This window comes from Ictalurus furcatus, chromosome 29, assembly GCF_023375685.1.
Source record: "Ictalurus furcatus strain D&B chromosome 29, Billie_1.0, whole genome shotgun sequence".
Classification (NCBI taxonomy): Eukaryota; Metazoa; Chordata; class Actinopteri; order Siluriformes; family Ictaluridae; genus Ictalurus; species Ictalurus furcatus.
Genome location: NC_071283.1, coordinates 2,738,551 through 2,764,039, shown reverse-complemented (window position 1 = coordinate 2,764,039; position 25,489 = coordinate 2,738,551). Strand labels below are relative to the sequence as shown.

At 42.3% G+C, this 25,489-nt stretch overlaps 2 protein-coding genes and 1 long non-coding RNA gene across 6 annotated transcripts in view; 2 read left to right on the top strand and 1 right to left on the bottom strand.

Annotated features, from left to right (window-relative positions):
- LOC128604092 (C-type lectin domain family 4 member M-like) overlaps nucleotides 1-25,489 on the bottom strand; it is a 27,573-nt gene extending 2,084 nt beyond the window's left edge. Inside the window, exons 1-6 of one of the 3 annotated variants that reach the window (XM_053618902.1) lie at nucleotides 25,209-25,489; nucleotides 21,069-22,439; nucleotides 20,812-20,951; nucleotides 20,603-20,718; nucleotides 17,904-18,047; nucleotides 16,879-17,081 (exon numbers count right to left, since the gene is read on the bottom strand). In XM_053618902.1, the coding sequence (XP_053474877.1) occupies nucleotides 17,906-18,047; nucleotides 20,603-20,718; nucleotides 20,812-20,951; nucleotides 21,069-22,439; nucleotides 25,209-25,365 (1,926 nt within the window). In that variant the 5' untranslated portion in view covers nucleotides 25,366-25,489 and the 3' untranslated portion in view covers nucleotides 16,879-17,081; nucleotides 17,904-17,905. Of the gene's footprint in view, nucleotides 1-16,878; nucleotides 18,048-20,602; nucleotides 20,719-20,811; nucleotides 20,952-21,068; nucleotides 22,440-25,208 lie in introns of those variants that run through there. The other 2 variants (XM_053618903.1, XM_053618901.1) reach the window with 2 other exon arrangements.
- On the top strand, nucleotides 3,305-6,309 carry LOC128604102 (uncharacterized). Its single transcript, XR_008385140.1, has 3 exons — nucleotides 3,305-3,355; nucleotides 4,940-5,142; nucleotides 5,309-6,309. It is a non-coding gene; the product is annotated as an uncharacterized LOC128604102 (long non-coding RNA).
- Nucleotides 6,320-13,852, top strand: LOC128604098 (CD209 antigen-like protein E). 2 transcript variants are annotated; one of them, XM_053618911.1, is made up of 5 exons: nucleotides 6,320-7,011; nucleotides 7,934-8,173; nucleotides 9,073-9,206; nucleotides 11,636-11,739; nucleotides 11,839-13,852. In XM_053618911.1, exons 1-5 carry the CDS (start codon nucleotides 6,873-6,875, stop codon nucleotides 11,984-11,986), a joined length of 765 nt encoding a protein of 254 aa, XP_053474886.1. In that variant the 5' UTR covers nucleotides 6,320-6,872; the 3' UTR covers nucleotides 11,987-13,852. The 2 variants fall into 2 exon arrangements, with proteins under 2 accessions (XP_053474886.1, XP_053474887.1); XM_053618912.1 differs by lacking the exons at nucleotides 11,636-11,739; nucleotides 11,839-13,852 and adding an exon at nucleotides 10,891-11,223.

The window sequence follows — 25,489 nt, the reverse complement described above, 5'->3', positions numbered from 1 at the left end:
TGTAGTCAGGTTGTTGTAACTGGTCTGTAACTGGTCTCTCTCTGTAGTCAGGTTGTTGTAACTGGTCTGTAACTGGTCTCTCTCTGTAGTCAGGTTGTTGTAACTGGTCTGTAACTGGTCTCTCTCTATAGTCAGGTTGTTGTAACTGGTCTGTAACTGGTCTCTCTCTGTAGTCAGGTTGTTGTAACTGGTCTGTAACTGGTCTCTCTCTATAGTCAGGTTGTTGTAACTGGTCTGTAACTGGTCTATCTGTGTATTCAGGTTGGTGAATTTGATCCACAGCACTATGATGGCAGACAGCAGAAAAACGCACAGCAGCAGCAGACACACTGCAGTCAGTCTGTAACACCTGCCTCCTTTGGTGTTGAATCCTAATGGAAGAACAGATACAGAGACATGTGTGTGTCCAATTGAATACCTAGAAATGACCAAAAAGAAATGACAAAGTTTCATAGGTAAATGTGTATGAAAGGGCTGCGTGTTTGTTGAGATTGTACACGCTACTGTGGTACAGTTTAGTGACTTTTTGTTACTTAAGAAAATCATGAAGCTTCAGCTGCTCTTGGACAGGTGTGTAAATGCTTTACATAACAATTCAAGTACACAGTCGATGTACACTCCACAGTTCTTGCAGGTGCATGAGAGAGTCAGGTGAAGCTGTAACAGGTAATGCTCGTGTAGTTTCTTCTAGAGATTGTCACCCTACACTTCTAGCCAGACAAATACAATAACCTGAAGCCATCAGTTACTTTATTTGCAAGGATATGTGCCCCTATAGCATCACAGAAAATGCTGGATTCCTACATGAGATAGCTACGCTGGAGCCCCAGACACACAGAGTCAGCAGCATTTTAGTGAAACATGCATCCCTAAACTGTATGACAAGAGGATTTGGAGAGAATTGATGCAGTATAAAGAAATAAGGTTAAAAGAAAGTAGTAGCAGTGTTCGGGGGGAAAAATAAAGACAATGAAGAAACTGTTGATCTTTACAAAGTCAAAACTAGTATGCAACAACACATGATTGATGTAACTCAACTGAATTTTATTGGATTGGGCCTGAGTTTGAATTGTTTTCATGCTGACCTGAGTCCTATTGTATAATTTGTAACTTAGATGTGTATTGTATAAGATGTGTGTTTGTGTGTGTGTGTGGGGGGGGGGGGGGGGGGGTGGTTGGTGGTCCAGCTATCAGTTCAAGTAACATAGCATGTTTTTAAAACAAATAACTACATTTGGTTCAAGTTTAGAGATTCTTGAAGCCTTTCTTTTTTAATGGATGGTCACATTTTACACAAGTAAATTAAATTCAGTAGATCAGTACATATACACATATATCTGAGTGTGAGTGTATTTTACCTGAGCGATCAGATTGCTTGAAGCTTCTGGTCCTCTGGGTCTCCAAATTGTCCTCATTCGCATAAACATCTTCATAGGAGTTCTCACTGTCACTGGAATCAGCTCCGCCGTCTGCTGTATCTTCTGCATTTGCATAAATCTCCTCACTCATCTCCATTCTTCTCTTTACAGTAATCCTGATCTTTCAGTGAAGTAGTTATCAGTCCTTATAGACGCACTTATACTGATATTTAATTGTCTAAAGCTACACTCCGAGTGGCCGTCTGAAGGAACACTACCTAAGTGTCTGGGTGTGTTGCTGTTATGTTGAAAGCCCTATTTCCTGTTTTATGCATTTTAAACATGCAACGAGACACAAGTGTGACCCATGGGTTATTTTCGGGTATGAAACTGACACTCTGTGAAGACTCTTTAATCAGGAAGGCCTTAATGCAGGCCAACACACAGTGTCACTACACAGTCATGTGACTACCAGACTTCCCACTGAGGAGTTTATTGAGCATTAGTTTAGTATGAAGTTAATCATAATTGATGATTTTAAATGTTTTTTCACTGACCTGCATGGATTACTGGGTCCTGAATTGAAGTAGCTCCACCCCACATTGGCCTGCTGCATCATCAGAGGTTTCGTTTGTTCAGAAAGTAAAGTAAAAAGCAGACACTGGTTAGTTAGCATGACTGTGTTCAGAGACCTAATAATTTATTTATTTATTTATTTTTGCATTTTTTAGATTAGATTTTGTCAGTAACATTTAAAAACAAATCATACTACTACAGCCATGGTGCATAAAGAGTACAGTCAGAATTATGATGAATTAATACAATTTATTTCAGTGCTGTTGAATTCTTGAAGCTGATTGGTCAGAAGATGAATAATTTTCTATAACAGCAGATCTGCAGTAGTTCCAGCTGCATGGCATTTCTATATTAATGCACTCCTGCTAGTAAGTTATTGTTTCTGTAGTGTTCTGATGTTTTCACACTTTCACACAGGAAGCTACTGCAGTTTGCTCTCTTCCTTTACTGGCAGCCAAGACTATTAATTAATAGTCTTTATCTGCACGCAAAGCTAATCATTATTAGGGAAACAATAACTTTACAAGGCTAGCGTACGACTGCAATACAAGATGGCTGTGTGTGTGTGTGTGTGTGTGTGTGTGTGTGTGTGTGTATGTGCGTGTGTGGGTGAGTGTGTGTATGTGTGTGTGTGTGTGTGTGTGTGTATGTGTGAGTGAGTGTGTATGTGTGTGTGTGTGTGTGTGTGTGTGTGTGTGTGTGTGTGTGTGTGCGATGTGTGAAAGAGAGCAGGGGTTAACGCTGATCTTAGATCAGTGGAACTTGTGGTTTGCAACGTCACAGTAAAACTACATAAAAAAGCTTCTTAAAATAAAAAGTAAAGCTACAGTACGAATAATTCAGATCCACTGCAGGAACATATCAACTAATTCATACGACAAGACTTCAAACTGCTATAGATATATAAATTCATCTTAAATGCAGCAGGTAAAAAAGCCTAAAAGCTTTGTCTAATGATGTTATGAGGAACAAAAATATAATTAGTGCAACGTATACGTCATTATAACACAACAATGGGATTTTGAGATTTATATATTCCTGCTGGACTTTACATCGACAGTATAGAACATCTACGGTATGTATAAGAATTGCAGCTCAAATGTTTTCACACTTTGACCACGTGAAGACACTGATGGCCCTGCCCTTATGTTTAACTTCCTCTGACCTCCTTTACTGACAGCAGCGCATTTATTTTCAGTGTACACTAGTAAGGAAGTGCAGCCGTTCGCTCGTGCTCACACACACACGCAGTAAGTTAGTGTTTTAGTGAGTCTTTTATAGATTAGAGATGCTTCAGTGTTCTTCTGAGAAAATGGAAATTGTGGTGGATATCTATGAGAGTGTAGACGCTGTTAGAGGTCATGACCCCGACCTCGAAAACCAAGACACAAGGAAGGACCTAGACACAGATCCACACACAGGTAAGTGTTTAGGTTTGCAAGGCCAAAAGTGCATCTAAATGCAGAGATGCAGTAGTTCAGGCTTTTACAGATTAGAGTGGGGTGGTGGAGAACTACGAGAATGCAGACACTGTTAGAGGTCCTACAGAAGGAAGAGAGAAGCTCAAGAAGGTTCAGCTCGAGTGCTTTTGTTTATGTTATTAGTCCTCCCTTTGACCTTGCGGAGACCCACGCTCCTCTCCCTGGCCTCATGGAGACCCACACTCCTCTCCCTGGCCTCGCGGAGACCCACGCTCCTCTCCCTGGCCTCGCGGAGACCCACGCTCCTCTCCCTGGCCTCGCAGGGGACCTCGCTTCGCTTTCCTGCACTGCTGAGTACAGCGCTCTGTTTCCCTGCTCTGCCGAGGACTTCGCTCGGCCTCCCTGCTCGACTCTGGTCGTCGCTCTGCCTTACTGTTTTGTCGGAAACGACGCTCTGCTTGCATGCTCCGCCGAGGACGTCACTCTGTTTCCCTGCTCTGCCGTGTACGTCGCTCTGCTTTCCTGCTCCGACGAGGACGTCGCTCTGCTTCCCTGCTCTGCCGTGTACATCGCTCTGCTTTTTTGTTTTGCCAAGAAGGCCGTGCGGTCTCCTGGCTCTGCTTGGGACATTCTGCCCAGGGGGCTGGGGCCGCCAATGGAGATGGATGTTTCATGGCACTCCGGGAGGAGTGCCATGGGGGGGGGGGCGTTCTGTCACGCGTTCCCCTTTAAGCGGCGCTCTGTGGAGCATGTGAGTAGTCATAGTTTAGATCCTTGTTAGAGTTAATCATTAGATTTAGTTCACGCTGGGTTATCCGCTCCCAGTTCCCTGTCATAGTTCATGTTTCTCGTTTGGTTTATTGACCCTGTATCCCGTGACCACAACCTTGATCCCTGCCTAGCCCTGTGTATGCCTGTTTGCCGATCGCCTGACCTTTTGCCTGTTTTTAGATTACGTTTTGGATAACGTTTTGGATTTGTCTGCCTGTCTCTCTCCTAAATAAAACCTGTTCATACTGCGCTTGCATCCGTCTGAACTTCCTCACGTCACGAAGCATGACACACATCACCATGTTTTTGATTATTACATTTCAATTCAATTTTATTTATAAAGCAGCTTTACAGAAATCTTTACAGGACTCTTGGTGTGCCCATGACCCCTCCAGATCTGCCTCGTTACTGATGTGAAAAGCAACTAACAAAAAGCCTGACTAAACTAATAGCTTTCTAGCTGTAGACTTAAAGATTGAGGCTGTGTCTCTTGTGATGAAAAGCCAGTAAAATGGCCACTGAGTGTACTTTTTAGACTGTGACTTCTCACAACATCTGGCACTAGCAACCACGCCATGGTCAATGTCACTGAGATCACATTTTCCCCTATTCTATGCTTGATGTGAACCTTAACTCTTGACCTGTTTCTGCATGATTGAATGCACTGTGCTTCTGCCACATGATTGGCTGATGGAATAATTGCATTATTTACCAGGTACAGGTGTTCGGGTGTTCATGATAATTTGGCCATTGTCTGTGAGTATAGTATGATTCAAAACCCAAAACACACATTTTAAAGACATGTCTCTGTAGTCATTTCCCTCTAGGAGGAGACACTGCATGGAGCAGGTGTTACAGAGTGACTGCAGTGTGTGTGGTGCTGCTGTGTGTTCTCTTGCTGACTGCCGTCACACTGCTGTGGATCAAATTCACCATTCTGAATACAGAAAACAACCAGTTACAGACCAGTTACAACACCCTGACTACAGAGAAAGACCGGTTACAACACCCTGCGAGTGAGTGAGAGAGAGAGAGAGAGAGAGAGAGAGACTAAAGTCTTTTTTATTGTGCTGTCATTTACATTTAATTTAAATTTATTTATTTATGGTTCCAGTAATCCATGTCCTTAATCTGCTTGTCTTCAGCAAACTGTTTGTGGGCTTTCTTGTGCATCATCTTTAGAAAAGGTTTCCTTCTGGGACGACAACCATGCAGACCAATTTGATGCAGTGTGCGGCATGTGGTCTGAGCACTGACAGGCTGACCTCCCACCCCTTCAACCTCTGCAGCAATGAGGTGCCATGTTGAACTTCCAGTGACCAGTATGAGGGAGTGTGAGAGCGATGACACCAAATGTAACACACCTGCTCCCCATTCGCATCTGAGACCTTGTAACACTAACAAGTCACGTGACACCGGGGAGGGAAAATGGCTAATTGGGCCCAATTTGGACATTTTCACTTAGGGGTGTACTCTCTTTTGTTGCCAGCGGTTTAGATATTAATGGCTGTGTGTTGAGTTATTTTGAGGGGACAGCAAATTTACACTGTTATACAATTTGTACACTCACTACTTTACATTGTAGCAAAGTGTCATTTCTTCAGTGTTGTCACATGAAAAAATATAATCAAATATTTACAAAAATGTGAGGGGTGTACTCACTTTTGTGAGATACTGTATATATAAAAGTATGAAAGCCACTATTTTGATGATAATTGTGTGCATGTTCTTCAGATTCATTCACTGTATCTCACAGATCTGTATTTCTTATGATTCTGATGCAGTAACTTTGTAGATGTGTTATGATGAAAGTAGTATCATAGAGATAATTCATGTATTTTAAGAGTGCATCTCAGTGTCTCTGAATCTGTTAAATCAGCATAAGCCTGAGCTCAAACAAGTTTGGATTGAGATGAATTACACAGTTTTTGCTTCTAGAGTGGGGGACATGATGTGAAATGACTATAAAGGGGTTCATTCCTGGTTTGCAGGTTCTTTTCTGCTCAAACTTTTAAGCTGAATGCAGTTTATGTAAAAACAAAGTTTTTACATAAAAAAAGTTATGGGAAAATAATCAGTGGTGGACGGGGTGTTGTGATGCAACCTGGTGATTATTTTCCTAGAACATCACATCCTGAAGAGTTTTATTCCTATTATACCACAGCGATTTCTCAATGCTTCCAGTTCAAAAGAAGGACACAAAGTTTTTATCCATTTATAGTTATGTTTAATGTTGTGGACCATCTATAAAATAAGTTACGTTATAACGGCTATAAACGGCCGTTCCCTCAGCAGCCTGTAATTGTTTTCTCTTTTTTGCCATGTCACTGAAAATCCACAAAGCACGAACGTCTCTGTGCTGAAGACTCTCCCATGGGGGAAAACCTACTGTTACAGAGTAAATAGTAAATAAATATCCTGCCCTCTTTACATGCCTGTGTGTGTGTGTGTGTGTGTGTGTGTGTGTGTGTGTGTGTGTGTGTCAGTGCAAGTGTGTGCACACCTTGGCATTTTTCTATGTGGTTGATTTTTCTTCTTGTGAAATGGGGAAGGGTTTACGCTGATCTTAGATAAGTGGAACTTGTGTCAAGCACAGCTAACTTCACAATTCAACCACAAGAAGCAACTGGTTCCTCTGATGCAACTTCCTTTACTAACAGTAGTACAAGTTAGCTGCAGCCTTTCAGCTACACCCACACAGAAACGCAGTCATTTCGTGCATTAGTGAGTCTTTTATAGATTACAGATGTTTCATCGTTCTTCTGACCGAGTGGAGATGGTGGTGGAGATCTATGAGAGTACAGACACTGTTAGAGGTCACGACCCCGACACAGAGAAGGAAGGCGGTGACACAAAGAAAGCCCCAGACGCAGATCCGAACACAGGTATGTGAGTTTTGAAGTTTGCACGGCCAGATGCAGTAATTCAGGCTTTTACAGATGTGAGATTTGTATCAGTGTGTTTGTGAGTGAGCAGAGATGACGGTGGATATCTACGAGAGTGCAGACGCTGTTACACGTGGAGAAGGAAGAGAGAACTTTGAACTTAGGCCTGCTAGCCTATTAATAGCAGACGCCCCTGGACATATACACAGACACAATACACATACTTTAGAGCAGAGATAAAGAAGAATTTTTTTTAAATTCACACAGCAGCTTGGTGTGTTTTATTGAAACTGCATCAATTTAGTCCACAGTGTGTTGTTAAAAAACTACCAGATTCAGCTCAAGAAAAAGACCCAAGTCTTAGCAAACATTATCTCACTGCACTGTTGAATTCTTAATCGGGATTGGTCAGAAGGAATGATTAATTTTCTAGATCAGTAGCTCTGATAGAAGTTCTCATAGCATGCCAGATTAAAGATTTACTGTATGTATATTCCTGTGCTTGTTGTAATATATTGTTGCTATAGTAACAGCTAATACACAGGGACATGCATGGCAGACGCTGCATGTTGTCCCTCTCTCAGTGAGTCTTGTGTTTGGGTTTGTTTATGTTATGCCATGCGAACTTTTTTCTGTTCTAGCCTTAGCTCTGCCCTGAGTCTTAGACAAAGATCTTTTTCAGTCGTTGTGGTGCAAATGCAGAACACAGTCAGTTAATTCAAAACCAGCCCAAAGCCCCGCCCATCACTGCATGCGTTTAGTGGAAAGGGAGGAGTTTCGCAGTGAAGTTGGATGGAGTTACAGATATGTTCTCCAGCTCACTGTTGAAGGGACTTGTTACTTATGAGACTGTGAATGCTGGGTCTAAATTTGGAGATTAAATACGACTCAAACACGTGTCTTTGTGTCCATTTCCCTCTAGGAGGAGACACTGCATGGAGCAGGTGTTACAGAGTGACTGCAGTGTGTGTGGTGCTGCTGTGTGTTCTCCTGCTGACTGCCGTCACGGTGCTGTGGATCCAATTCAACAACCTGACTACCAGTTACAACAACCTGACTAAAGAGAGAGACCAGTTACAGACCAGTTACAACAACCTGACTATAGAGAGAGACCAGATAAAGAGGGAGAGAGATGGATACCGGAGTACACTTGAGCTGTGTTGTAAGTGCATGAATTTTAGAATAAAGTTTTCTACCCAAAGGTTAAATGCCCTCAGTGGAAATCCTGGTGTGATTTTAAAACTGAACTCAGTGTCTAAAATGTAAATGTCTATATGAGTTATTATTGTCCACACAAACAGGGGGCACAGAGTTGGTGTGCTGTATTTATTTATCCGGTCAGGGTCTAAACAGAGAAATAGACAACAATAACCTACAAAAGTACGAGCTTTAATGCTGCAGAAATGCCACGTGTTCTCCAAATTTGGAGCAACAAACAAAAAGAGAAAATAAATGCTGGATGCAGTACACTGTCCCCATTTGGATAAAGTTTCTCAGATCGCTGTATTTCTGACAAAAAGACTGAACGAGGTTTACAATGACTTTTTCGGGTTTTGGAGAATTTTATTACGTTACATGTTTAAAAAAACAAAAAAACAAAACAAATAGTAATCAAACCAAAGTATTAAGTTTGATCTGATTTGAATTTGGGAGAAAGATAATTGGTGTAAAATCACAATAAGATGCCGTTTCTTGTGGTAAATAATGTTTTTTTTTTTTTTAAAAAGGCTCATTACAGGTGATTAAGTATATATATTACAGTTATATTACAGTATATATTACGGTATATATTACAGTATATATTATGGTATATATTACAGTTATATTACAGTATATATTATGGTATATATTACAGTTATATTACAGTATATATTATGGTATATATTACAGTTATATTACAGTATATATTATGGTATATATTACAGTTATATTACAGTATATATTATGGTATATATTGAGCGATAGTGTTTGTGGTGAAATACAAGTCATGGCTGTATGCAAGCAATAGTTCAGAAACTGTGTGTTTTGATCTCAGTAAATTCTCTCTGTATATCTCTATAGATAAAGGGAGGTGTTTCAACTTCAACTCCAGTTTTTACTGCATGTCTAATGAGAAGAAGAACTGGGAGGAGAGCAGACAGGACTGCAGGGACAAAGGAGCAGATCTGGTGATCATAAACAGCAAGGAGGAACAGGTGAGAGAGAGAGAGAGAGAGAGAGAGAGATTAAGAGAGAGCGAGAGAGAGAGACTTTTATAACGCCTTTAATGCATCAGTTTTGGTATATTTACATATTTACTTTTTTTTTTTTTTTTAAAGAAACCCATTAGACCCCCCACCCACACCTCTTCCCAGGAACTCAAACCCCCCCAGTTCACCATGCATCCATTTCTGTCTGTAAAGTCCGCAGTGCCGTTCACATAAATCCCCTCTTGCGGCTGCTGTCCATGTGGTGACAGTACGCCCATGGTGTGTTGTACAGATTTGGTGAAGTTTCTCCTGTCCGGGAAGAAACTTGTCAGTAAGATATTTCGTTTTCCTTTAGTCAGTTCTAGAAACTGGTTAATCTGTTCTGTGGTGTAGAACTGTTCAGGTTGTTCTGGACAGTTAAAAGTGTCTGGTTGATGTGGGGTGACCTCTCCCTCCTCCATGTCTGTGAGGGGTTCCTCTCCTGTAGCTCCTGCGCTGCACTCTGGGCCCAAGTCCTCCAACATCACAACATTGTGCTGTGGCTGTTTGGACGATTCCTCCACTTTGTCCATCTTCTCCCTTGTTGTTTTCAGTTCAGCTTTATTGTTCTCAATGTTCTTGTCCTGTTGGTTCTTCTGTTTCTGTTGTGCTGAGCGGTGTAGGGTTTGCTATGAATGCTGTCTGCCGTGTTGGTTTTATTAGCATGGGCACGGGTGTCAGTGCTATCACTGGATGCTGCGTTTGTTTCAGTGATGGTGGTATGTTCGACACTGACCTCTTCTAGCTGTGGCTCCGGTGTGTCGTTACCCCCCTCTGCCCCAGGCTCCTGTTCTCCGGTGTGTCGTTACCCCCCTCTGCCCCAGGCTCCTGTTCTCCGGTGTGTCGTTACCCCCCTATGCCCCAGGCTCCTGTTCTCCGGTGTGTCGTTACCCCCCTCTGCCCCAGGCTCCTGTTCTCCGGTGTGTCGTTACCCCCCCTGTGCCCCAGGCTCCTGTTCTCCGGTGTGTCGTTACCCCCCTCTGCCCCAGGCTCCTGTTCTCCGGTGTGTCGTTACCCCCCTCTGCCCCAGGCTCCTGTTCTCCGGTGTGTCGTTACCCCCCTATGCCCCAGGCTCCTGTTCTCCGGTGTGTCGTTACCCCCCTCTGCCCCAGGCTCCTGTTCTCCGGTGTGCCGTTACCCCCCTCTGCCCCAGGCTCCTGTTCTCCAGAGTTCCCCTGCTGGCTGTCTCCACGCTACTGCTGCTGTACCCCGGCCATGTCGCCCCGGAGCTCCCCGGCTGCACAGCTCTGCGTGGGCAGACCAGCTGTTTATGCCTGATCTCCCCACACCCAAAACACCTCAGACGTTCGGTGGTGGCAAAAACGGTGTAGCTGCTGTCGCCGACTTTACACTTAAAGTTAACATCCAGTGTTTGTTCTCGGTTGTTTATAAACATATAAACCTGTCTGCGGAAAGACAGGACGTGTTTTACTGTGGAGTTTTTGCAGCCAAGCGGAATATCCATCATGGGGTTGGAGAACGTTCCGAAGCGGGCCAGCCCCTTCATTATCAGCTCGTCTTTAATGAAGTGGGGCACGTTAGAAATAACGACCCGCGTCACAGGGGCAGGAAGAGGGGTAACGTGCAGCATGACACCTTTCAGCCATATTCCTTTTTCTATTAGCATTTTCACAAATCTTTCCTTTTTTAGGAAAACTACCACCGCTTTGTTTATTCGGGAGAAAGAGTAGATGTTCTCGCACCCGACCTGCTCTCCCACCGCTAGCAGAACCTCCTCCACCTGTTTTCCTTTCTCCGGCACACACCTGACGCCATGGCGGACAGACAGCATCTCCCCTCCGGCCTCAGAGGCCATGGCGTCCCGCTCACTCTCACCCACTCTCAACTTTTACCGGCCACCGAAACTCACATAACTTACATTTTCAATAAATTAAATTAAAGAAAAACAAAAAGACACACTTGCAGAAAACTTTTAACGAGACGCCACACCGCTCTCACGCGCTCCACACACCACGCTCACTCCTACACCGTGCATACGCAGAGAGAGAGAGAGTGTGTGTGTGTGTGTGTGTGTGTGTGTGAGAGAGAGAGAGAGAGAGAGAGAGTGTGTGTGTGTGTGTGTGTGTGTGTGTGTGTGTGAGAGAGAGAGAGAGAGAGAGTGTGTGTGTGTGTGTGTGTGTGTGAGAGAGAGAGAGAGAGAGAGAGAGTGCATGTGTGTGTTGTGTGTGTTGTGTGTGAGAGAGAGAGAAAGTGAAAGAAAGGGACAGAGAGAGAGAGAGAGAGAGAGAGAGAGAGAGTGAGTGAGTGCATGTGTGTGTTGTGTGTTTGAGAGAGAGAAAGTGAAAGAGAGGGACAGACAGAGAGAGAGAGAGAGAGAGAGAGAGAGAGAGAGAGAGACCCTTATTAATTCTGATATTTTACTACTACAATGACAGGAGTTCATCAGTAAAATCCTGAGCAGAAACTCTTGGATTGGACTGAGTGACAGAGACACAGAGGGCAAGTGGAAGTGGGTGGACGGTACACCGCTGAACACTGGGTAAGAAATCACGGAACTAATATTTTCTCATGATGATGAGTTACTGACTCTTCATTGCCCTGAGAAACACACAGCGGATCCTCTGATTCTCTCCTTCAGGTTCTGGGGGAAAGGAGAACCCGACAGTGCTGTAGGGGATGAGGACTGTGTTGTAATTCATGATCACACTGATCCTGTCTGGAACTGGTCTGATTATCCCTGTCATTATCAGATCATTTGGATCTGTGAGAAGACAGTCGTTATCTGAATTACTGCATGTGATTGAAAAGCAGTAAATAAGTTGATATTTTTATCTGTGTAGGTCAGTGTGTTGTGTCTGAAAAATCCTCATTACCATGATGTCACCTGATTTTCTTTCTGAACCAATTTTCCATGCTGTGTTTTTTTTAATGAACATGCAAAATAACAGTGTGTGCTCGCTCCAGTGCTATTCTGTTACCTGTTGAATAATGAGTCATACTGTTAAATTAAGCCGAATCAAGCAGTGATTAATAATATATTGGAAATATACTAAGTTCCTATCAGATGTTAATTAGGTTTCTGAACTTGGTAACAGACTAATTGATGTTTGTTTGTTTTTTAGAGAAACTCTTGAAAATAATGTATAAAAGTCTCTGATCTTACACTTTTACATGTGTCTGGTTTTAAAGGAGTGTTTATTAAAGCAGCACCAGTTAGAACACATGAGTGAAAATCAGCTTTATACAGCAGCTTCTACCAGCAAATATATAACATGGACAGTAGTGACTTTATAAATAACTCACTCCCTATGATTCTAATAAGGTGTCATAGATGGTGTATGACCACAAAGTCATAACAAGAAGAACAGGACACTGGAATTACTGTTTAACAGACTGATTGGTGGATATTTACACACCAAGCACATTGAATATAAAACTGTACCATTTCCGTTGGGGAAATCTCTCTACCTCTTCACATCACATCACCCCGTTGTTGATGATTTTACGATAACAGTAAATCTTCAAGTGTTTTATTTCTCTTATATCACACCAATTTGCCAATGTTTACAATTTATTATTATTATTATTATTAAAGTAGGATATGGGATTAGATTTGTGCCAAAAGTATTGAACGTAACTTTTCAAGAAACCATCAAAAATATAAACAGTGAACTTGGGGCAAAAATTTAACCTGGTCTTTTGATAACATTTGTAAACAAAGTCAATGCAAACTGCAAACCCAGAAGCGCACCGTCGCTCTTCAGGTTTGCGCTTCGGGTTTCAGAGTGCGCTGCGTGCTCCAGGACTTTGCGTGAGAGGAAATCCTGACAATCATGAAGCTTCAGCAGCTTTACTGAAATGTGCAGTCTGATGATAAAAACCACAGATGACTTTGAAGTGTTTGGTTTATAATCCAATTAAAGTTGACTTCCTTTTCCTTATGGTGGCACGGAAGCACAGCGGGCAGTGTTTCTGCCTCACCACGAGTGGAGAATATTTGGGAATTTGTACTACATTTCTATACTTAAGTATTATTTGGGGTATTTATACTTGAGTAATGATTGAGTATTCCTGAAATATGAGGGAATAATGTATTACTAGTGAAGAGGATGAAGCTAGACACAGACTTAGCGATGCTGCTCTTGGACAGGTGTGTAAATGCTTTACATAACCATTCATGTAGACAGTCGATGTACACTCCACAGTTCTTGTGCGTGTGTGTTGACGAGAGAGTCAGCTGCCGGGATGCCCATGGGAACCCATTGGGGAAAGTGCAGTACAGGGATATGGACGTGATAGACGTGATATGGACGTGATAGCTGATGAAGTACTGGAGATCTCCTGCAGGAGAAAAAAGAAGTGCAGATCTGGGTTTATAAGGTAACTCACGTATCGTGACGGAGCGGAGATAGGACGGATGCAAGTGCAGTATGAACAGTTGTTTATTTTAAAAGAGAGACAGGCAGACAAATCCAAAACGTGATCCCTAAACGTAATCCAAAACAGGCGAAGGTCAGGCGATTGGCAAACAGGCATACACAGGGTTAAACAGGAATCAAGGTCGTGGTCACGGAAAACAGGGTCGATAAACAAAACGAGAAACATGAACTACGACGAGGAACTGGGAGCGGATAATCCAGCGTGAACTAACTCTAACCGTGACTACGACTACGACTACGACTACGACTGCGCGGTATATATGTGGACATGATCAGCGTCTAAACTGTTAGCAGCTGGGGGCAATACAGACACACGTGAAATCCCAGCCAATGACAGAACAGGGAGGAGACATGACAGAAACATAAAAAAACACACGTGTCCAGATGTCACTACTGTCAACAATGGAAAAGCAGGTGCTCGCGCATTCGCGCTTAGAGCACACTGCTTCAAGGGGGAATCATGACAGTAACACATACCCCTATTAGCAAGTTGCTTCAGTTCTTTTCTTTAAGGAACATCTCGCTGTATAGCCGAACATTATTTTCTTCTTCTTTCGTATTAAAACGTTAACAAATATCTGGGACAAATATTTGGTCTTGTTTTATGAATAAAATAAATACTTGTTTTGTTCATTATTTTACCAGAAAATAAGAGAAGTGAAATGTTAAAACCTATTAAATTGCTAATTATAACATGAATAATTTAAAGATTATGTAAAAAAAAATGGCTCAGTTTAAAGTTTAATTAAATGCATTTAACTGTAAGATGAGCTGTTTAAAAAAAAATAAATAGTGACGCCAATATGTCTCTGATGCCCTCTAGTGGCTGTCTGCAGTATCACTGGAATCATATGGGATTCATTTTCCGTCAAAAGTAGGTTTATTGCGGCCCCGGATCGAAAAATAATAAGCGTGAATCAAACATTTAAAAAAAAAATATATATATATATATATATATATATATATATATATATATATATATATATATATATATGTAAAAATTATATTGCACAAAACTGGAACATGAATTCATGAAGTATTTTTTCATTGCAAACAAAATCGTTTTCCTTGGTGTTTTTTGTGCTGTCTACAATTTTCTGCTCATGTTTTCTTTTTTTTGAACGCTTCGCACTTCTTCTTCTTCCTCAATTTATTATTATTATTATTATTATTATTATTATTATTATTATTATATTTTATAATCACTTCCGCATTCTCCGATTCCTGTAGAATTCTATGGGCGTGTCGCTGTTTTTTCCCCTCGCGCTTGTTTCCACTTTCTCCGCTTACTTTTCCAAATGTTGCAGGTGGAGTTTCATGTAAATGAGGGGTTGCTTTAGCGTCACCATTGGTCCATTACAGCTCCTCTTCTAGCCAATCAATCGAAGAGGGGAGGTGACGTCACTCCACTGCGACTCATGGCTGTGTGTTGACAGGTGAAGAAAGACGGATGACCGTCAGGCAGCAAATCCCGGACAATTACAGGTGATTTAGCATGAATATATAGTTAGTGGATGACAGAAGACATGTCTGTTTTGTGGATTCTGGTTTAGGTGCAAGGAATTAAATGATGGGTTTAATTTGTTTTGATTATTCAGAACATTTTGTGTATATTCACAGGCAGTGCTTTTAGAGAGGCTTTTATCACGACTACAGGAAGCCATGCAGCGCGTGCCTCTGGACCTGGATTATTTCTATTTTATCTGCGCAAATAGCATGATATTGATTAGTGCACACACAAATCATGAACATATGCCTCAAGAGGTAGTGCAATGTCTTTCAAACCTGTGTTCTGTTCTTTGTAATCGACTTTCCTCATCAGTTGTGAATGAAATGGCTGGACCAACGGGACGTCCCAAACTCGGTGTGTCTGAGCAGCAACTTAGACAATTGATTGAAATTGGACTGAGTGTACATTTCATTTCAAAACTGCTTGGCATGTCATCACGAACAGTTGAACGGAGAATGCAAGAGTTTGGCATTACAGTGAGGGTAAGAGTTAGACCAGGGGTCTCCAACCTTTTTGTGAGCGAGGGCTCTCTGAAGGGATAAAATAGTCTAGAGGGATACTTTTTTTCCCCATTATTTAACCGGAAAATAAGAGAAGTGAAATGTTAGAACGTATTAATTTGTTAAGTATAACGTGAATCATTTAAAAATTATTTTTAAAAAATAATAATTTGGCTCAAGTTTAAAGTTTACTTAAATGCATTTTAGTGTAAGATTATCTGTTCCAATATTTTTGCTCACCCACCAAATGTTTTTTTTTTTTTTTTTTTAAGTAGTGATGCCAAAATGTCTCTGAGGCCCTCTAGTGGCTGCCTGTAGTACAATTTTTACCTCAGCACATCCTCATGTTAGTGAATGGGACAGTTGGTAATCATAAAATTGTAAGTTGTCATGTCCACAAGTTATTTTCCGGAATAGTGTTCTGTCACGCTCAGTTGACCATGATACCCGATACACTTTTTGATCCTCTTTTTTCCCTCACCAGCTATATTATCATTAGTATATTAATATAAACCTGTGATTTATCTCATAGCTAAACTACTGTTAGAGCTGTTGTTATAGAAAATTCATTATCCTCGTGAATTTAACATAAAATATTTCAGTTGGATTTGAAAAATCAACACTGTGGAGCTTTGATATTAGGCACTGAACTGATAAGAAAGGAGAATGAAGATGAAAGGAGACTACAAGACCGTTCCTGTCTCTGAGCAGGCCGTCACCAGCTGGCTTTAGCTGAAATAGCTGGAGAGTCAGCAACATTGTGAATCAGACTAAGCGGTAAACTGAACCCTGTTTGTGTCACAGAGCCGCTAATAAACTTGCACTTAAGTGTTAGCAGAAGTCACTTTGTTTTATTTAATGAAGGGCAGTGGCTTTTTACCAGATTACTACTGCAGCCTCAGTGAATTTCTGAACGACAATAACCCATGCAACTTCCTTCAATAAAAGAATAGCAGCTAAGTAAACATTTATGTCCCATTACTTTTGGTATCTGAATCTGTGATCTCTGTGATAATCTAAATAAAAACAATGATGTTTATTCAGTGTGCACATGAACTGGTTAACTTCCCATTACTTATTATTATTATTATTATTATTATTATTATTTCTGATAAAGTTTCCAAAACCGAATAAAATAAATGTTGAATGTGTTGTATTGTTTATCAGGTTTAAGAAATTTCTAATTTTATTGTTAATTACAGTCTGTAAAAAAAATCACAGAGCCAAAGAAGCAGATGTATTTTTATTCATAAATGCAGCATTGAAATTTAAGGTGAGCATTATTATTATTATTATTATTATTTTTATTATTATTACCATCATCGTCGTCATCATCATGATAATAAAACAGTTTAGGCTTTAAACTCATTCTTTCTCTCTGGCCTCATTGGTTTCAGCTTTCAGTTCAGTTTCAGATTTGACCATTTCTGGCCTATTTAAAGCAAAAAGAAATCATTTCATGGTAGTTGGACATTATGCTCCCACCCTACATTAGCGGATCAATGTTCCTATCAGTTTTATTTATTGTCCATTTCTAGTAAAAGTTAAGTCTGTATTTACAAGCCCTTGGTTTTTCTCTCACTACAGAGACATGCTGGTTTTTTGTAAGGAAAATACATTTCAATCTGATGTGGCATGAACATGACATCGCCTGATCTGAAGCTTAGTCTTACTGAACAAATTTGTCTTATTTACATTTGTTTCATATTCATATATCAATACATCACAAACATTAATATGAAATTAGAATACACAGAACACACAAGCTATCAAATACAATACATTACAAGGATTAGAATTAAAGCATGATGTGAGCAGAGAAGAAACGTCTTAAAATAAACACCCAAACACCTTTTTCTTGCAAAACATCATCATCATCAGTAAAGGAACCTGGAAGGACGTTGTGTACTAATAATTCAGTTTTCATTCTGCAGGCAAATCAGTGGACTGATCATATCTTAAGAAAATATCTAAAAGTGTTTATGGTGTCTAAGAAAATCCTTGCCTTGTTAATCTGTGCACTTTATTTTACTGAAATCTATAAGAATTATATGAAATAAATATGAAATGGGTGAATTAACATGTGGTAGTTCTGCGTGAGCAGGTTAACTGAGAGGGTCACATGATAAATAGCTCTTTATAAGTAGTTAGTTATAACTACAAAGGATAGTTACAAAGGGTCCAACTGCTCATTACATACATTTGATAAATGTGTGCAAGTATTTTATCATTTTTCCTTCGGATCTAAATTTACCTCTAAAAAATATTTATCTCACAGATCCACCATTGTTTCTCAGAGCATGGTCTGTCATTCCAGGCCTTCTTATCTGGAAAAGTCCAGATCTCAGCACAGTCTTCATTATTATGTTGATTATTCGGTTCACCCTTATACCAGAACCTGAAAGCCAGAGAATCATTCAGTATGTTTACATGGACAACAATTAGCCAATATTAACCCGATTAAGACAATACTCTGATTAAGAAACTACCATGTAAACAGCAATTTTTAATTACCTCAATCCGATTAAGGTCATACTCGAAGTAAGCTCAAATCAAATTAAGACATGCAGAGTACTCCTGTTTTAGTCGCGTTATCGACGTATATTACAGACATGTACACACCTTAATCACACTATTAACATCATGTGAGAGTTTTCACTGTGTTTTGCGACAGGACACGTACACACACGGCAGTGCTCAACCGTTTTGCGGCAAGCAAGAGAGCACAGCTGCGTCCCAAACCGCGTACTTGCCTACTATATGTAGTGGGGGTGCGTCGTGGTTAAAACGTCACCCTTATTAACTACGTGGCCAATGAGCTCTCTCCCTACCACAGTATATAAGTGGTTGTTTATGTCGCCCAGAATGCGTCATGGTCAAAAACCCGCCCCTTCCTTTCGTTGCTATGGACTACACAGGAATGTGTTTTTAGCTTTGTTGCTTAGCTGTTTGATGCTAGCGTTGTCCATTTACCATGCGATTTACTTGTTTATTGTGACGTTGGGCTACTGAGACTGTGTGCAGGTGTGATGTGCTGCTCACAATCAGTGCGGTGTACCGTCAAGGCTCCCTACTGTGTAGCATGGTAATTTAATGCAGCTCCGGTCGGAGCGCCAGCTGTTGCCGTCACAACTATTAAAGAAGCTACCTTGATTTTCGTATGTGCCATCGTGAGTATCATGTCATCAGATCACGGTAGGTAAATCATTTAGTTCTATTACTCGAGCTAAACTATCTTGCATGCTTTCCAAATTGAGGTTGTAACACCTGTTTGTTCTTAGGGTCCTCGATTTTTGTATGCGTTAAGGCGGGCTGAGTGAGCTGTGGTCATTTCGGTATAGCGCCTCCCCCTCACTTGCGGAGCCACGTTGCTGTTTGGTTTTGCTGCTTTTGGGCTGCTTCATTCTGTTTGGTTTTGCTGTTTGATGTTTTGATTTGTTTTTATTGTTTTATGTTGTTTTGTTTTGTTCTTTTGCTTCGTGTTGGTTACTGTCACTGAGATCAGCTTTCTTTAATTCAACTGTGTTGTAACAGTTTTTATCACTTATGCTGATACTGCTATGCGGTAGTAGTGGTTTTGGTCAGCTTTGGTAAACTTGCTACCTGTAATCAGTTTGAGTGTGGGGTTATCTGTGTTTTTGTGACAGTAAGTTTGTCTTTGTTTTGTTTTATTCTTTTGTTTGTCTGCTTTGAGCATATTATAATTGACTTTGTGTTTTTTTTCTCCTTGTAGGAGCTGACTGCTTCCTGAGGCTGTGGGGAGTTCTTTGCTGCACCTTAGACTTTACTTAATTAAGGGTCGTTATTATTGCTGTGTTTATTTGCAGTGAGTTTTGTGGATATGATTCTAATTAGTGGGGTGCTTTTCCCTTTTGTATAGCTGGAGCTGTCGTACTAGCCTGCCCTTTGTACAGGAAGCCTCAGTCCTCCTTTGATTATTGTTAACTTCCTCTTGTGATTGTTTTATTTGACCAATGCCTGACTGCATTGGATGTTGTTTCTTTTAAAATAATTCTTGGCCAGTCTTTTTAACTTCAAAATAAATTGTATTTTTGTATGGAAACCCATGCCTCTTGCCTGTTCTAAGTGGAACGTACTTGCGTGTCTTTATTTGGGTTATTTTCCCCGTTTTCTCGGGGTGGCGTAGTTGGTACAAAACGAAACAAACGAGCCGCATAGCTACACGTGGCGTAGTTGTAGAGCAAAACGAGCCACATTGCTACACGTGGCGTTATCGGCAGGATTTATGAGGAACGAGCCACATTGTTACACGTGGCGTAGTCGGCAGGATCTCCATAGTATATTTACAAAACGAACCACATTGCTACATATAGGTCTGTAGTAGACGGAATACATGTATATCGGCTACTATATAGTAGGTAAGTACGCGGTTTGGGACGCAGCTCACGGCTTCAAGCAGTCGTCTATTTGCATGTATAGCAAGACAAATAATTAACTGCATTTGAAGCGTTCATAAAAATTTTAAATAAAAACACCCAAAACTGTATACGGTACCATAACGAAGACGAACTGTATGTTGATACATGAAATTCTGGAGGGACGTCGGACAGCGTGGCGTGGGGATGTAATGACATGCTGTTAATCGATCTATGTTCTATAACATGTAAAACAGGAACACGAAAGGAGTATCTAAAAGTGACTCATCTACACACCTTAATCACAATATTGTCTTATTCAGACTAAGGTCAATAATTAGATTACTGCTGTCCGTGTAAACGTAGTCAGTGTTCAGATATTTCACACCTTTAACTCAACCTTCTTAGTGTTTACTGAGATTTATAGCAATCATAACAGCTCCATAACTCTGACCAATAAGAATATAACAGGAGATAATGTTAGCATTTAATCCAACTGCTGCAGTTTACAGGAAAGTTGGAAATCCACAATACATGAGAAAGTGTGATGAATAGAAAAAAAGATTCCATCTCTTACCCAGTGCCGCTCTTCAATTCTGTCCCGTCCACCCACTTCCACTCTCCCTCTGTGTCTCTGTCACTCAGACCAATCCAAGCCCGATTTTTGTCGCCCAGCTGTTTAATGATGAACTCCTGTGATCAATATGCAAAGATTACACTGGTTTAGATTTTCTCCACATACACACACACACACACATACACACACACAAATTACCCATTCCATACCCATTTCTCTGGGCTGTTTATGATCACCAGGTCTGCTCCTCTCTCTCTGCAGTCCTCTCTGCTCTCAGTCCAGTTCTTCTCCTTAGTAGAGATGTAGTGAAGACTGGAGTTGACGAGTATCCATCCTTGTTTAACAAGATCTGATCACACAGTAGGACACAAATCACTCAGTGTTTCATTAACACCCATTTTTAATATACATCCCTTGGTTTTAATAGATTTTGATAAACTTTTATATTGTTTAAGTATTTGCTCACCTCCAGCCAACATGTTACTACACTGGTCTCTCTCAGTAGTCAGGGTGTTGTAACTGGCCTGTAACTGGTCTCTCTCTTTACACAGTGTGTTGTAACTGGTCCGTAACTGGTCTGTCTGAGTAGTCAGGGTGTTATAACTGCTCCGTAACTGGTCTCTCTCTTTAGACAGGGTGTTGTAACTGGTCTGTAACTGGTCTCTCCCCATAGTCAGGGTGTTGTAACTGGTCCGTAACTGGTCTCTCCCTATAGTCAGGGTGTTGTAACTGGTCCGTAACTGGTCTCTCTCTTTAGACAGGGTGTTGTAACTGGTCCGTAACTGGTCTCTCCCTATAGTCAGGGTGTTGTAACTGGTCCGTAACTGGTCTCTCTCTTTAGACAGGGTGTTGTAACTGGTCTGTAACTGGTCTCTCCCTATAGTCAGGGTGTTGTAACTGGTCCGTAACTGGTCTCTCCCTATAGTCAGGGTGTTGTAACTGGTCCGTAACTGGTCTCTCTCTTTAGACAGGGTGTTGTAACTGGTCTGTGACTGGTCTCTCTCTTTAGACAGGTTATTGTAACTGGTCCGTAACTCGTCTCTCCCTATAGTCAGGGTGTTGTAACTGGTCCGTAACTGGTCTCTCTCTTTAGACAGGGTGTTGTAACCGGTCTGTAACTGGTCTCTCTCTTTAGACAGGTTATTGTAACTGGTCCGTAACTGGTCTATCTCTATAGTCAGTGTGTTGTAACTGGTCTGTAACTGGTCTCTCTCTTTAGACAGGGTGTTGTAACTGGTCTGTAACTGGTCTCTCCCTATAGTCAGGGTGTTGTAACTGGTCCGTAACTGGTCTCTCCCTATAGTCAGGGTGTTGTAACTGGTCCGTAACTGGTCTCTCTCTTTAGACAGGGTGTTGTAACTGGTCTGTGACTGGTCTCTCTCTTTAGACAGGTTATTGTAACTGGTCCGTAACTCGTCTCTCCCTATAGTCAGGGTGTTGTAACTGGTCCGTAACTGGTCTCTCTCTTTAGACAGGGTGTTGTAACCGGTCTGTAACTGGTCTCTCTCTTTAGACAGGTTATTGTAACTGGTCCGTAACTGGTCTATCTCTATAGTCAGTGTGTTGTAACTGGTCTGTAACTGGTCTCTCTCTTTAGACAGGGTGTTGTAACTGGTCTGTAACTGGTCTCTCCCTATAGTCAGGGTGATGTAACTGGTCTGTAACTGGGAGCTCTCTATAGTCAGGTTGTTGTAACTGGTCTGTAACTGGTCTATTTGTGTATTCAGGTTGGTGAATTTGATCCACAGCACTGTGATGGCAGTCAGCATAAAAACGCACAGCAGCAACACACACACTGCAGTCAGTCTGTAACACCTGCCTCCTACAGTGTTGAATCCTATTGGAAGAACAGATACAGAGACATGTGTGTGTCCCATTGAATACCTAGAAATCTTTATAAAGCAATCAAAAGACACAAAAAAATGACAGTTTCATAGGTAAATGTGTATGAAAGGGCTGCGTGTGTGTTGAGTTTGTACACGCTACTGTAGTACAATTTAGTGACTTTTTGTTACTTAAGAAAATCATGAAGCTTCAGCTGCTCTTGGACAGGTGTGTAAATGCTTTACATAACAATTCAAGTACACAGTCGATGTACACTCCCCAGTTCTTGCAGGTGCATGAGAGACTCAGCTGAAGCTGTAACAGGTAATGCTCGTGTAGTTTCTTCTAGAGATTGCCACCCTACACTTCTAGCCAGACAAATACAATAACCTGAAGCCATCAGTTACTTTATTTGCAAGGATATGTGCCCCTCTAGCATCACAGAAAATGCTGGATTCCTACATGAGATAGCTACGTTGGAGCCCCACACACACAGAGTCAGCAGCATTTCAGTGAAATGTAAAATGAAAGAGGAAGATTTGGAGAGAACTCCGGAAGTACTGTTTGTACAAACTCAATAACGGGAGGACACAAAGGTTTCTCGAGCGAATGTAAAAGCCTCCCATGTCATATTTTTTTCATCACCATGTCCCCTCAGGGGCTTCATTCTATTCTACACAAGTCAAAGACAATAACAGAAACAATCAGTTACTTCACTGGCAAAGACGTGCACCTCTACAGCGGTACAGAAAATGGTGGATAGACACACATGGTAGCTACACTATGTCATGATTTCCCCTTGAAGCAGCGTGTTCTAAGCGTGAACCAAGTTCTGCTCACGCCCAAGTCTAACGACACGGCCGACCACGTTCTGCTCAAGCCTGAGTCTACCGACCCGGTCACCCAAGTTCAGCCCATGCCCAAGTCTACCGACCCGGTCGCCGAAGTTCAGCCCACGCCCAAGTCTACCGACCCGGTCGTGTAGGTTCAGCCCACGCCCAAGTCTACCGACCCGGTCGCCCAAGTTCAGCCCACACCCAAGACTACCGACACGACCACCCAAGTTCTGCCAAAGCCCGAGTCTGCTGACACGCACAGCCAAGTTCTGCTCACGCCCGAGTCTGCTGACACGCACAGCCAAGGTCTGCTCACGCCCGAGTCTGCTGACACGCACAGCCAAGTTCTGCTCACGCCTGAGTCTGCTGACACGCATAGCCAAGTTCTGCTCGCGCCCGAGTCTGCTGACATGACCAGCCAAGTTCAGCTTGCAGGCTCCGCTGAGTACGTCGCTCTGCCTTCCTGCTCAGCCGAGGATGTCGCTCTGCCTTCCTGCTCAGCCAAGGACGTCGCTCTGCCTTCCTGTTCAGCCGAGGACGTCGCTCTGCCTTCCAGTTCAGCCGGGGACGTCGCTCCGCTTTCATTCTCCGACGAGGACGTCGCCCTGCTTCCCTGCTCTGCTGAGTACAGCGCTCTGTTTCCCTGTTCAGCCAAGGACGTCGCTCTGCTTTCCTGCTCTGCCGAGAACGTCGCTCCGCTTTCATGCTCCGCCGAGGACTTCGCTCAGCCTGCCCGCCCGGCTGTGGTCGTCGCTCCGCTTTCATGCTCCGCCGAGGACTTCGCTCAGCCTGCCCGCCCGGCTGTGGTCGTCGCTCCGCTTTCATGCTCCGCCGAGGACTTCGCTCAGCCTGCCCACCCGGCTGTGGACGTCGCTCTGCTTTCATGCTCCACCAAGGACTGCGCTCAGCCTGTCTGCCCGGCTGTGGTCGTCGCTCTGCCTACCTGTTCAGCCGGGGACGCCGGTCCGCTTTCATCCTCCGACAAGGATGTCGCTCAGCCTGTCTGCCCGGCTGTGGTCGTTACTCTGCCTCCCTGTTCAGCCAGGGACGTCGCTCCGCTTCCCTGCGCCGCCAAGAACACTGTGCGGTTTCCTGGCTGTGCTTGGGACATACAGCCCAGGGGGCCGGGGCCACCAATGAAATGGGATGACTCATGGCACTCCGGGAGGAGTGCCTTTGGGGGGGGGGGGGGGGTTCTGTCATGATTTCCCCTTGAAGCAGCGTGCTCTAAGCGCGAATGCGCGAGCATCTGCTTTTCCATTGTTGACAGTAGGGACATCTGGACACGTGTGTTTTGTTATGTCATGTCTCCTCCCTGTTCAGTCATTGGCTGGAATTTCACGTGTGTCTGTATTGCCCTCAGCTGCTAGCAGTTTAGACGCTGATCATGTCCACATATATACCGCGCGCCTCCCAGCACACAACGCAGAAGATTATTTTAGAGTTAGATTAGTTAGTTTAGTAGTCATACTCACGTTCCAGGTTTAGTTAGTTCACGTTGGATTATCTGCTCCCAGTTCCTCGTCATAGTTCATGTTTCTCGTTTTGTTTATCGACCCTGTTTTCCGTAACCACGACCTTGATTCCTGTTTAACCCTGTGTATGCCTGTTTGCCAATCGCCTGACCTTCGCCTGTTTTGGATTACGTTTTTGGATCACGTTTTGGATTTGTCTGCCTGTCTCTCTTTTAAAATAAACAACTGTTCATACTGCACTTGCATCCGTCCTATCTCCGCTCCGTCACGATACGTGACACACTAGAACATCACTGAATTGTGTAGGAGCTGAACTTGCTTTCAGTTCGAATAACAGTCTTTTTAAAACAACAAATAAATCCATTTGTTTCAATTTACAGATTTTTAATAGATGGTCACATTTTACACAAGTAAATTAAATTCAGTAGATCAGTACATATACACATATTTATGAGTGTGAGTGTACTTTACCTGAACGATTAGATTGCTTGAAACTTCCGGTCCTCTGGGTCTCCAAATTGTCCTCATTCGCATAAACATCTTCATAAGAGTTCTCACAGTCACTGGAATCAGCTCTGTTGTCTGCTGTACCTTCTGCATTTGCATAAATCTCCTCACTCATCTCCATTCTTCTCTTTACAGTAATCCTGATCTTTCAGTGAAGTAGTTATCAGTCCTTATAGACGCACTTATACTGACATTTAATTGTCTAAAACTACACTCCGGGTGACTGTCTGAAAGAACACTGTCTA